This window comes from Brachyhypopomus gauderio, chromosome 18 (assembly GCF_052324685.1).
Source record: "Brachyhypopomus gauderio isolate BG-103 chromosome 18, BGAUD_0.2, whole genome shotgun sequence".
Taxonomy (NCBI): Eukaryota; Metazoa; Chordata; class Actinopteri; order Gymnotiformes; family Hypopomidae; genus Brachyhypopomus; species Brachyhypopomus gauderio.
Genome location: NC_135228.1, coordinates 12,906,420 through 12,919,491, shown reverse-complemented (window position 1 = coordinate 12,919,491; position 13,072 = coordinate 12,906,420). Strand labels below are relative to the sequence as shown.

The 13,072-nt window shown below is 44.3% G+C and overlaps 3 protein-coding genes across 3 annotated transcripts in view; 2 read left to right on the top strand and 1 right to left on the bottom strand.

Moving 5' to 3' along the window:
- Positions 1-57: 57 nt before the first annotated feature.
- rab24 (RAB24, member RAS oncogene family) lies at positions 58-4,100 on the bottom strand. The gene is made up of 9 exons (XM_076979479.1): positions 3,655-4,100; positions 2,883-3,026; positions 2,594-2,662; positions 2,421-2,499; positions 2,083-2,150; positions 1,891-1,990; positions 1,687-1,737; positions 1,544-1,603; positions 58-1,317 (listed from the first exon to the last, which is right to left on the bottom strand). The coding sequence occupies exons 2-9, from the start codon at positions 2,997-2,999 to the stop codon at positions 1,253-1,255; spliced, it is 609 nt and encodes a 202-aa protein (XP_076835594.1). The 5' UTR covers positions 3,000-3,026; positions 3,655-4,100; the 3' UTR covers positions 58-1,252.
- On the top strand, positions 4,059-6,724 carry taf9 (TAF9 RNA polymerase II, TATA box binding protein (TBP)-associated factor). Its single transcript, XM_076979478.1, has 7 exons — positions 4,059-4,206; positions 4,698-4,779; positions 4,899-5,035; positions 5,129-5,263; positions 5,741-5,822; positions 5,993-6,103; positions 6,382-6,724. The coding sequence occupies exons 1-7, from the start codon at positions 4,171-4,173 to the stop codon at positions 6,546-6,548; spliced, it is 750 nt and encodes a 249-aa protein (XP_076835593.1). The 5' UTR covers positions 4,059-4,170; the 3' UTR covers positions 6,549-6,724.
- An 866-nt stretch (positions 6,725-7,590) lies between these two features.
- The window catches only part of siah2l (seven in absentia homolog 2 (Drosophila)-like), an 18,154-nt gene continuing 12,672 nt past the window's right edge, over positions 7,591-13,072 (top strand). The window contains exon 1 of the mRNA XM_076979477.1: positions 7,591-8,171. Coding sequence (XP_076835592.1) covers positions 7,779-8,171 — 393 coding nt within the window. The 5' untranslated portion in view covers positions 7,591-7,778. The remainder of the gene's footprint in view (positions 8,172-13,072) is intronic.

Sequence of the window (13,072 nt, the reverse complement as noted above, 5' to 3'; positions counted from 1 at the left end):
CATGTTTTTCAGACTACATGTCTGACACACCCCCAAAACACTGAAACCAACACTGACTTTAAAATAAAAACACATCTGCAGCATTTTTTATTCCAGCTTCTTGCTACGTCTTCTTGACAAACTTTAATAAACCCAGTGCATTCACACTTCACCATAATCCGGTGTACCATACTGAGATGACTTTAAAACAGTTTATTTAAGTGTCTATTAATAAAGATTAAGTCATGAAAATGAGATGATGCAAGTGCATCACTGGCAGATTGGACTGACTTGCATTTTCTATTAGAAAGGATAACCCTGGCATACTGCAAACACTTATCTTGGGTTGAAACACCTACGTGTAACCCACAAAGTATGGAATCTGTACATTCAAAATATAAGCCAAAAGGAATTCAAAGTAGCGAAAATCACACAAGTTAAAACTAAAACAAAAAAAGTGTAAACACGGGAGTCGCATTAAACGGGCGCCGCATGTCCGCTCTGAGCTGGGGGAAGGCACAAGAGCCAGTTCAGCAGAAGTCGTTTAGCCAAACGTGCCCACATTCAGGGAGGTCCCATACAGTTCCACGCAACCTCCAACTTCAACAGTTGTGTCTGCTTTTGGAAGGCTACAACATCAGAGTTGTGTCTTCTATATTCTCTAGTGGTATAATCTCACCATCTGGAGCAAAACACACAATCTTCCATTCTTATCTCTATCCGATTTCAGCAACGTATCCGATTTCTCGGCCATTGTTTGTACTGTTGATCGAACGGAACACACTGGTCTCAGGAGGCATCAAAAATCAACTTCTACCAACAAACACAAGCTAACTAGTACACAATGGTATATACAACGAAATGGGCCGAAGCAGCTTCACAACTTGTAAACGTAGATGGTCACAGACCAGAGAACATCCAACAGAACTGTTTAAGTCAATAAAACAAACAAAAGCAATCTCCCAAGGCAGTTATGTGGAGAGGGGGTAATCAGGGCCAGTGGGAACGATCGCTTCCATGCAGCATAGAATCCAGTTCTCTCCCCCTTTACAGAGGGAAGTGCATCTGCATCCACTTCATCCAGTCTTCATTATCAAAGAGTCTCACGAGTCTCATGAAAGTTTTCCTGTTTCGAAGCTCACCACTCCCACACGCACTTCATGGCACGACAGAGAGGAAAAAAGATGTAGTCTTTGTTTTTAAAATAAAAAAGGGAGCAAACATCCAGTTTTTTCAGGTAACACAACACCACACAATGGCGCCCTGTGTGTGGTCAGTGGTGGCAGCACGTGTACCAATAGGAGTCCTTCTTAGTGCCCAGGTCCACTCCTTTCTCATCTTTAGGAACAAAAACCAAAGAGTTAGAAGATTAGGCCAAATGAGTATGGGAAGATCCTATCAGTTATCTCCTGCCTGTTCACATGCCACGCCAGTTCTGACAAGATCAATATTTGGGCAAAAACACATGGACTGGGGTACCCAGGGCAAAATCACTTTTGCAGTTGCATTTTACTAACTATAACAAAAAAAAATGCTTTGAAATGTTAGCATAACTGACTCTTACCTTGCATGAGTTCCAAAGCTGAGTTACTGAAGTCCAGCGCTACTTTGGTGAACAGTTCATCTGTTACAAGAAGGGAAAACAATAGGTTTCACTGTGTACACAAGCATTTAAGGCATAAAAGGTCATTCTGAGGTACTGCTTACCAACATTTTTCCCTAATTTGCTAGATGTTTCAAAATGCTGTGCCCCAATTTCTGTGGATGACAGAGGACATTCATTAATGCTCACTGGTTATTTGATTATTACTGAAATATTACTGTTTATTATTAGCTGTAACATCAACTATAAAAGATTTTTAACATCACCTAGAATTTTTTCAAATATTCAAATATTAATGAGGGTTTAACCTTCTGCAAAGTCCTGGACGTCATGGTAGTCGACCTGTCTCATAGCCCTGTCAGCCTCGATGAGGTCATTCTTGGTGCCACACAAATAGATCTTGCAGTGCTACAGATCAAAAGGGGAGGAGCAGAGCTTATGCCACACACACAGAGAGCATGTCTCAAGTGGGTACTACAGAAGATGAGAGGCCTGTGTACCTCCTCAAAGGTCTGGAGCTCCTTTACCCAGAACTTGGCTCTCAAGAAGCTGTTGCTGTCTGTCAGGTCTAAAGGACGAAGGTTAAGCAGATCATGGCACTAAAGATAAACACGTGCTGTTTTCCCACATAACTCCAAGTTGAAAATGACTACAAAGGTTACTTAAGATAAAAACACAGAAAGTGACGAGGAGTTCCTCAGCCTCTGTCTACTCAGGGCTTGCCGAAGGGTTGATTAACTATGATACCATGAGAAATTAAGCAGCCCAATATTCACTCATGGTTTGAGCTGAGGTAAAACACAAATGTCTTATGTCATCAAGGAGAACCAAACTGTACCATAACAGACAATGGCAGCTCGGGCACCCCTGTAGTAAATTCTGCTCATGGCCTCATATCGTTCAGATCCAGCCGTGTCCTGGAAAGAAGAAAAAAGAACAATATGTTTCTAATAAATGTGATATTTATGATGGACACAAAGCAGAAATATACATCATGATGGTAGCACTCACCCATATTCCCAATGTAATCACTTTGTCACCGACGTTAATCGCCTTTGCAACAAATGCAGCTCCAATGGTCTATTGGGGAATATACAAAACTATAGTAACTGATTAAAGTAAATTAAAACTATAGTTTTAAAGTTTTACTTTAATTTTTAAAGTAAAGTATAGTAAATGATTTCTCTCTACCCATGAAAACATGTATGTTTTTAATACTCTTTGTTTTATACTGTTTCCAGCTTGCAGATATTGTATCAAGCCTTGTAAAATAAATAAAAAACTGGGTGCCAATACTCACATTCTGATATGGCCCAACAAGAAAGCGATGGTGTACGTATCTCTCCACCAAACTGGTTTTACCCACACTCTCCTTCCCCAGCATCACTACTTTGGCATCAACACGCATTGCTGTCATAGTTTATGTACGAGTGTGCGAAGAAAACTGAGAAGAGAAACCACATTGAAGCTCCTTCACTTGACAGATCACAACTGATTGACTGCTGAGAAGCATCCAGACCTGCTAGTCTTCAGACAAGAACCGGCACATACATCACGAGCCTGTATGAATAAAGAGGCTTGCAAAAGCTGCGTCAACATGTGTGATTAAAAATAGTCCTTGTGACACTGCATACAGGAGAAGCACTAGCCAGGCATGATTCATAACACAACGAAAATCATATGAGCAACTTAAAAAGAGAACAACACTAGAAGCACAGAAGAGGAGAATTTCCACACACAGATATCACATTCAGTAATCATTATATCTTGGGCAGCTGAATAGGTAGTCACGGGTGTACCTATCCAGGTACCTGGAACAACTGTGTGTACAATAAACGTACACAGATTCATACAGTCACACGTAGTGTACAACAGGACTAAAGACAGCTGCTGATGCAAGACTACATTAACTGAGGTAGCCAAGTGTTGATCTAGGCCACCTATATCTAGTCCAAAACTCACTCTCAAGTCACATTATTATTATTTCATAAACACATTACTAGATTACATGCACTGCTGGCTGTCCTAAACAGATTTGTCCAGCTTTGTCGGTTTGAATGTCTTTCACTTACCTTTTAATGAGCACAATGGTGAGGATGATGGCTAGCTAGATGTGTTGTGGTCGTCTAATAAGCAACTTAATATAACAGTTACGTAACCTAGTGTTAGCTAGCTAGCAATCCCTAGCTAACACATAACAAGTAGCTAAATTATTAAAAGTTAAGACAGTCCGCTTGTCCCGTGATAAAACAACCAGCTAGCCACTCAGCTAATGTAAATACACCTAACACACTAGTTAGCATATATCGAAAGTTGGCCACAGTATAAGTTAACTTAGCCGACAAACAAGATGTGCTAGCTAATAGCAAGCCAGCTAGGTAACTAGCTCGTTAGCTAGCATGTGTTAGCTCGAACAGTGTCGGGTTGTATATAAACACACATGAGGTAAAAACAAACAAGTCCACTGGTTCTCCAATAGGGACTGAAGTGACTCGTTTGGTCCAACTCAGGAACGAGGCGTTTCACGACGGCGGATATGACCTCATCAGTGTTCGACGGAGGGCGGGGCGAACGATCAAACGTGAAAAATGGCGTCTCCGAAAACAGTTCCGAAAGATGCACAGGTAAACGGTTACTGCTAAGAAAACCATTTTACTCACACAGTACGATAGTTTTCTGTATTTAATTAAATGACAAGTAAATCAATTTCGTTTATGTGCATGGGTTGGTAAGCTAAAGCCAAAGTGTTTAAGCAATTCAAATCGGCTGTCGAGTTTGGCTAGCTAAGCTAAGTAGCTAACTTAGCAGGCTAATCAGCTCGTTAGTTTATTCCAGTCGATATTGTGTATCTACAGGGACGTTCATGAATAAACTCATTTTAATTCTTTATGTCGTGTTAGGGAAGTTGTGCTCTAATTTTTGCATTTATTCGAGACAGTAGCAATAAGCAAATGTACTCATTCAGCATACCAACACATCCAGTTTACTGTTATGTACCTAGTTGGGGTATTCTAGCTAGTTTGGCTAACTTAGCTAATTAGCTGGACACTTTTGATTTTGTTAGCAGCCTAACAAAATTTAAAAGACTGTATCTTAACATTTGTGTTTCGTAAAGGTTATGATGCAGATTTTGAAAGACATGGGAATCACCGAGTATGAGCCCAGGGTCATCAATCAAATGTTGGAGTTCACGTACAGTAAGTTTTTAAAATGCAATCCTCTAATTATTGTAACTCCTAGTTAACTTCTTACCTTGTGGAAAAAAAAGACCGTTCAGACCAAGTCTAATTACTCGTTATATCTTTGTCCTCATTAGGATATGTTACAACTATAATTGAAGACGCCAAAATCTATGCTACTCACGCGAAGAAGTCGAACGTCGATGCCGATGACATTCGGTTAGCCATTCAGTGTAGAATGGATCAGTCCTTCACGTCTCCACCACCGAGAGATGTAAGTCATTCTATGTATTCACAAGACCGGTGACGCATCACTTGTATCCATATAGCAAAATTAATTGTGAATTTAAACTTTCCTTTATTTCAGTTTCTTATGGAGGTTGCCAGACAAAAGAACCAAACTCCATTGCCCTTGATTAAGCCCTACACAGGGCCACGTCTTCCACCAGATCGCTACTGTTTAACTGCACCTAACTACAGACTCAAGTCACTCCAGAAAAAGGTTCGGTTGTTCGATATGCAATTACATGTGTGTGCTCCACAGATATCCACTTAAGAATTGAAACACCATTTTTGCAGGCCATCTAGTGGTGATGAGCACAGATGACAAAATCAGTATCTTAGCTTTCATATGTGATGACATTGTAGTTATCGTAACCAAACCACAAGTCGCTCCATTCACTAATTGAACTAGACTCACAAACTCAGGCGTTGTTCACCAACCTCCCATCATTGTCTTGTATAAACACATAACTTAATATAAATGCACAAATATTGCAGCCATCTGTTCTGAGTACCGTCAATAAAATTCCCAGATCTGCCCATACAATGTGATGCCAACCTTTACCTGTAGACCAGGTGAAAGGATACTAGGAGGTGAAAATACAGTTTCATTACCTAGGGTATGCTAAATGAGCAGCGTGGTCAGTCAAGGAAGTTTTTGTGACGTGGTTCTCACCCGCTGCCTGGTGTTGTATAGGCACCCTCATCGGCAGGTAGAATAACAGTACCTCGGCTCAGCGTGGGGGCGGTTTCCAGTCGGCCGAGCACACCGACTCTTGGTGAGTTCCCCCAGGCTTTTGGGGTAATAGAATTAAGTCCAGTTGCCTTCTGTCACTCTGCCTGAATCAAGACTCCTATCCCCTGTACTGTCTCCTGTCTTCTTGGTGTTATAAGAACGTGTGGTGTTTCTCAGCTCTTCTGAACTGAGAGAACTATGGTTTGTCACCAGGTACACCCTCAGTACAGACAATGGGCACTAAAGTGGGCACACCTGTATCACTGACAGGACCACGCTTCACTGTCCAGATCCCCTCTTCACAGGCTACCTCTGTCAAGTCAGGTGAGTTCCAGCACTGTATCATTAAGGGTGACATTTGTTCTTGGGTTTATGTAACGTGCACACGTTACATTATGTAAAGTGCATGCCCAGCTGAAGAGGTTGGGGCAAAAAATACTGCTACTTCTTCTTTCGGCAATTCCCATTTAGGGGTAGCCACAACGGATCAAACTCCTCCATCCGGCCCTGTCCTGATATTAGCATATAAAACTGACCCTTTTTGTTTAGATCACAAAATCGTGTGGTGTGCAAATTAAAACTGCTAAATGTGTTCTTCACAGCTACCCCGACCACCCCAGGCACAGTCCAGAATGTCCTCATCAATCCCTCTCTCATTGGCTCCAAAAACATCCTCATCACGACCAACATGGTGTCTCAAAACTCGTCCAACGAATCAGGATCTCTGAAAAGAAAGCACGAAGATGACGATGACTATGATGCCTTATGACCCGTGTATACGTTCTGTCGTTACATGCTAAGTGCTAAAAAGGCTTGTAAATATATTATTATACTTTTTGAGTTTTGCGTTCATTCTGCTCCATAACATTGCTTTGATTATACCATTAATTGTAGTATCTTGAACATTGCTAATTTTTGTACATAAAATAAAATGTAGTTGGTAAATCCTGTTTTTGTTTTGTAGGCATTTTCTCCAAAATTAAATGTTCTTTTGTTAAAAGTTTTTTTGTAAGGCTCATAATAATTGATCACAAACACTTGTTGCATGAGCACAGGTTCATATAGCCAATTAATGATTTGCTTCCCCCTTTGTATCAAAGCTTTGTATTAAATACAGTGTTGACCACCAAATGAAGATGAACGCTGTTTAGTTTGTAAAGTGAACCTTCATATATACACTCAAAAAGTTAATTGTTCGTAACAAAGTCAAACTGTCAGAACAAGGTCAAACTTTTCAGAAGGTAAATACCCATCTGCACAGCCGACGATTCATGAACTAAAATGACTTGCGTTTATCTCCCTCTGGTGGTGGTTATTTTTGTCTTGGCCTTTTGATCAAGAGATCCAGTTTCTCAAATCCCCATTGCCTTCCGATTCAATTCTCCGTCTGATTTAATTGCTTTTAGTGATCAATGATAATGAAATGACAGTAGTATGATTGGCGATGGAGGCTTTATTGTTTAAATGATTAAGTCTTTACTGATCAAGAAGAATGTACCTTTTAAATGAACCTGTTACCACATCTTGCATCCAATATGAGGGAACTGTTTCGAGCAACAAAATTTGATCACATACTGATGTGGTGATTCAGATGCCCTTTATTCCTAGATAACAATGCGTTACATCATTTTTTAACGAAACACAACTGGACTATTCAATGTTGGTGTAAAAAACAACTTTAAGGTGTTTCGTCAACATTGGCTTGGTTTCCAGTAGATCCGTTCACTTTCACTGAGGTTTACTACATGCCATATGTGTGTAAACGCATCCCCATTACATAAATGACTCGAGTCGTCTCCCCATTGGTCAAACGTCCGTCCGTCATAGCGGGCTCGTCCAATGGCGTTCCTCCTCGCTCTCAAACAGTGGCGGCCATGTTGTGTCCGCGGGGGTTTGGAGGTTGGTCGCGGCGGAGTGTGAGCGCCGAGCCGGCTGCAGAAGACGAGCTTCTCGGTCTCGAACTCGCGCAGGTTCCCCTCGGAGATCCCCACCCTTCGCCATGAGCCGTCCGTCCTCAGCGGGTGGTGCGGGCGGAGGACTAGGAGCCGGTAAAGCGGGAGGAAACAAGCACGGAGCCTCTGGAGGAGCCGCTGTTGCTGCAGCCGGGGTGTCGGGCTCGGTCGCCGGGTCCGGTTCGGTCCCCGCGGCCGCCGTGGCGCTGCCCGCTCCCGCGCTGCCTGGACAGTCGGCAGAACTAACGGCGTTGTTCGAGTGTCCGGTGTGTTTCGACTATGTTCTCCCACCGATCTTGCAGTGCCAGGCCGGACACCTGGTTTGTAACCAGTGTCGACAGAAGCTGAGCTGCTGCCCGACCTGTCGTGGCCCACTTACTCCGAGCATACGGAACTTGGCGATGGAGAAAGTTGCGTCCACGCTGCCGTTCCCTTGTAAGGTAAGAGGAGACCCGCCGCGGGATGCTCGGGTCGGGCGGTACCGCCCAACAAAGTTCAAGAACGCGGAGCGAAACTCGCAGCCAAATGTTCTCGCGTATGTGTTCACGACCGATACCGACGAGGCGGGTGTTTAAACACGTTTTAAACGGATCTCCAGTGTGTGTGTTTCCACTCGTGTGGCTGGTTTCACGGAGTTGTGGAAGCTCGTACTTTAACTTTTAGCTCGGCTTGTGCTACAGGTGTGTGTGTGGAGAAGGAGGAGGATGTTCTCAAAACGGAGGGTGTGTGTGTGTGTGTGTTTCTAAGGTAAACACGCTTGTTTTCACGGCGGCGTGGGAGAGTTGTGTATGCCCTCATTGTGTGTGTAGCTGCTTTAGGTCATATGTACACACACACAGAATAACGTCATTGTCCTGGAAGATGATCTTGTCGTTTAAAAAGTTGAAGATATTGCGTCACGGTCCTATCATAATAATAAGTCATATTTTAGCATGAATGCATAATAGAGCCAACTGAATCGTGACTTGTTGCAATGATGTCAGTGATGTTATTAGATGGATAATTGACTTAAGTTGTAACCCATTTGACAGATCACTCTAAAATGCACATAGAAGACAACTATATCATATATAGAAGTGTTTCAAGTATCTGCTCTTTTTTAATGTATGCTACGAGGTTGACATGATATGGCGTTCACTTTAAGCTGCTCCTGTACCATCTGAGTGCCCTTGTCAACCTGACCATTTCACCCAGGTCTTGGTCTTGGTGACCACCGAGGCTGCCTGTTTCTTCCTTGGTGCCTTGCAGCATCTCAATGATGGCATCATCAGTGCATTAAAGTTGTATCCTCGTCGTGATGTCATCAGGCCCTGAAAGCCGATCACGCCGCCCGTCCCGTGGCTTAGGTTTCCATCTTCCGTGGTGCTGTTCTTCTCGCATGTACTAATGGCTGTTTTTCGAGCGGAGGAAAAGTTTAGAAATGCAGTGCTGGAGTGCAGCATAATTTAATGATGCTAACATTAACCCCACTTACCCTAAACCCGGAGTTAAACTCCGCCCCCTCCGCCTCCACGGAAGAAGCATGTGTCAGCTTCCCACATACTCTGTGCACGAGACTAAACAAATTAAGCACATAAGTGGTTCTAGCCAATAGCTGATCAGAGGACTGTTGTAAAAACAAGGCTGTGCTCTCAAAATAAACACGGGCCTCCACTCACCAGGCCTTTAAACTGGAAGGGCTGTTTGTGCCTATACTTTATTTCAGCTGACATATGAGTCATTCTAAGACTTTGGCAGTCTTATGCTCTCAGAAAACCTGGATGTGTTGGTTGCTTTATTCTTAAAAGCATCCGATAGCGTTTTTTTGCCCAGAGCAACAATGACTGTCATTCTGTTCGTAGTGGGGTTGCTTGGTAACCACTAACTTTTTAAGCAAGATAGACAGGTATTGCATCTAAAATGTTCGTTGGCGGTTGTGTAAACATCTTTAGGCCATTTTTTATCTTGTGTTCTTGCTTGCTATTTTGTGCATTTGGTCTGACAATTATAGGATGGCCACATGCCTTCTGTAAGGCATGTTTTAGAGGAGTGCAGTATTAAGACACACTGTTAATCTGAAACCCCTCTTCATGGCTTTAAGTGTGTGACCAAGGTTTATGGTCGTCATTACTGTTGAGGGAAACAGGTCTGGGAATCAGATCCACTGTAATGTTTTCATACTGATTTCATCATTACTTTTATGCTTGCATCATAATATAAATTGTTAACTGCTCAATGGAGTTTAGCGAAGGGGTTCAGTACCTTATAACTCTCTTTGAGCAACTGTCATAAATTGCTCTTTATTCAGATCTGCAGCAAGAAGCAGTTAGCAGTGGTGTTGGACTCTGCTGGTTCTTACTAAACAATGAAGCGTAACGCTGAGCCCTGTTGAATGATGAAGCAGCAGGATGTATGTGAGATGTTGAATGATGAAGCTGCAGGATGTATGTGAGATGTTGAATGATGAAGCTGCAGGATATATGTGAGATGTTGAATGATGAAGCTGCAGGATATATGTGATGTATGTGAGATGTCCGTAAGGGATGTACAGCAGACACTGATCCCCACCGAGAACAGGCACAGTGACCACAATCTGGCCATAGAAACAAGCAGATATGAACAATCCTGGCTGCCCAGAGAGAGAAGACTAGTGTGGTCACTGTGGGAGAGATGGGGTGTAGGGGTAGACTGGTGGAGGGGTAGACTGGTGGAGGGGTGGAGGGGTAGACTGGTGGTGGGGTGGAGGGGTAGACTGTTGGAGGGGTAGACTGGTGGAGGGGTAGACTGGTGGAGGGGTGGAGCACCTTCTCCTTCACTGTCAGAGATTCACACAGACATTTCACCAACATTTCACAGACAGTTCACCAACATTTCACAGTACAACTTAAGAGTCTACTCGTGATTAGCTCATGTTACACCAACACCCACCACATATCTCACTATATAATCTTCATCCTATTAATACATTTACTATTCTTATTACTGTCATCCTGTCTTGTCAAGTTTTTCATTTATTAACACTTTCTTCACTTATTTTTCATTTTTGTTTTTATTATGTTAGTTGTCATTACTATTTTGTTACTTATGACAATTGACAATCATTTTCACATTTTTTGCTTTGGCAAAATGGCTCCTGTTATAGTAAAAATGTTTCCTCGCTTTGAACTGATCAAGAGTGGAGGAAAATGTGCAGGGGAGATGGAGGGATGGAGAGAGGGAACGAGTGAGTGCGGGGGGTAGAGAAAGTGAGGGAGTGAGTCAAGGGAGGGAGAATAAGGCAGAAAGGATGTTTAAGGGGAAGAAGAGAGATGGAGAGGATGATGGAGGGATAGTGAGAGAGAGGGAGGGATGGAGAGGGTGAGGGAAGGATGGAGAGGGTGAACTTGGGTGAAGAGAGGAATGTGGGTAGCAGAAGAGGGAAGGAAGGAGTGAGTGAATGAGAGAGGGAAGGAGAGGGCAGTAAAGAAGGGAGAAAGGGTGCAGGGAAGAGAGGAATGGAGGAGTATGAAGGAGGGAGGGAGAGATGGGGAGTGTTATGGAGGCGGGGACAGAGAGAAAGTGAGGGAGGGATGGGAAAGCTGGGGGAAAGCGAAGGAGCCATGCTTCAGAGTGCTGGGATCCTCACGTGGTACGGACACTCGCGCGTGGCCGTCTCCTTTAGGGTCGCGTGTGCACGTCTGATCTCGTCGTTTAAATGTTGTGGCCACAGACGAACGTCCCCACGCCGCTCGTGACCTGCAGGGCGTCTCGCAGCCTGGCCGTTCCCTCAGAGGCCCGAGGCTATTCTTGGAACTCTGGAGTCATGTTGCATTTAAATTTCAGTAGTAGTCGAGGTGTTTGATGCGAAGCTAATTGGAAGATTTAATTGATCTCGTCATCTGCCGCCTTCTTGAGGAGCTTTATGTGCATTAGACTGACTGTGGCCTTTAATTAAGGAGCACGTGTGGAGTGCAATGTTCCAGCACTGCTAAACACACACACACACACACACACACACACACACACACAGAGCGTGTGCACGTTAATGCTCTCATGCACAAACACCTTATTACACTTCTCTCTGTGTGAAATTCAATGCTTTGCAGTCAGTTAAAGTCATGGGGCTGTAATGAGAGAGGCTGGAGCCTGGAGCCACGTCAACAGCCCATTTTCAACACTGGACGCTTTGCTCCCCTAATCACCTCATCCCCTTCTTGCATCACTGGCCCGGCGAACGGCCCGGCGTTAATTTCACAGCCGGGCCGCCGGCGGGGGCGAGTGGCCCGCGTGCGTGGGTGGGCCCGTCACGGGACATGGTAACAGAGGCTGCAGTCAGCAGAGGGTCTCGCACTGTAGGGTGTGAGGTCTTCTGCTCGAATACACCCCAAAGAAGCTCCTCTGACTGTATTGTTGGTTGTTCCCGGAAAGAAAGAACAACGTAAGCAGAATGTGGAAGTGGGGGGGGGGGGGGGGGGGGGGGGGGGCATTGGCTTTATCCTTATGGGAACTTATGGCTCACTAACCTTTATCACTCTCTCTCATTTCCCATCACATAGTGCTCTAGCACCATTATTTGCATTAGAGTCTCACCCCTGTGTTTGTTATTTAGCAGTCTGCTTTTCTGAGTGTTTGACTTGGGGGGGAAAAGCTCTACAGTACCAAACACCATCACCCTTTTATATAGATCATCTGTTCTGCACGTTTCTAAATATTCACATCATTATTGCCCTTGATTTAAAGAACCTGTGAATCAAGCAATAAAGGTGAGCCTCTTTTACATAGCCCATTAGAAAGATAGAAAAGCACACGCGCAGAATATAGTTGGCTAGATATGCTGTCCAGGGCTGAGCAGATCGAGTTTACCTTCAGGAAAATGTATTGACCAGTTGCAGTGCACCAGCAGCGCGCGTGTGTGTATGTGTGTGTGTGTGTGTGTGTAAGCTGCCACGCGTCATCCCCTGACTCGCGCGCACGTTAAAGGTAGCGACAGGCACAGTGATCGTCAACTGCATTCACTCGCCGCCGTGGTCTATTTATATCTATTTATAGCCCCAGTCAGTGTGGCATCTGCTTCAGATTTGCTTCACAGCCTGGCCTTACAGCAGCTCTGGCCACGCCCCCTGTCCCGCCTCTTCCCCCTCCCCCAAGCGCACGCAGACACGGATGAGTGGGCAGGGGGGCGGAGCCGGACACAGCGGCACAGTGTGGTCCGCCGAGCCCGCAAAGGGTCACGACCCAGTCAGAGCACCGGGGGCCGGATAATGAATTACTCTGGTTAAATGGCAGTAATGAGCAGTTAGCCACTAGAGGCCCATGGGGTCTGACTGGCCAAGTCTATTAGCGCGTGTGCAGTTTCTTCACAGGCCCCACCACAGTCATTAAC

Coding starts and splice junctions, on each gene's coding strand:
- taf9 (XM_076979478.1), top strand. CDS start 4,171: ATGGCGTCTCCGAAAACAGTTCCGAAAGATGCACAG. Junction 4,780..4,898: donor AATGTTGGAGTTCACGTACA/GTAAGTTTTTAA, acceptor TGTCCTCATTAG/GATATGTTACAACTATAATT. Junction 6,104..6,381: donor GGCTACCTCTGTCAAGTCAG/GTGAGTTCCAGC, acceptor TGTTCTTCACAG/CTACCCCGACCACCCCAGGC.
- rab24 (XM_076979479.1), bottom strand. CDS start 2,999: ATGACAGCAATGCGTGTTGATGCCAAAGTAGTGATGCTGGGGAAGGAG. Junction 2,500..2,593: donor TGATTACATTGGGAATATGG/GTGAGTGCTACC, acceptor TCTTCTTTCCAG/GACACGGCTGGATCTGAACG. Junction 2,151..2,420: donor AGCTGCCATTGTCTGTTATG/GTACAGTTTGGT, acceptor TTCGTCCTTTAG/ACCTGACAGACAGCAACAGC.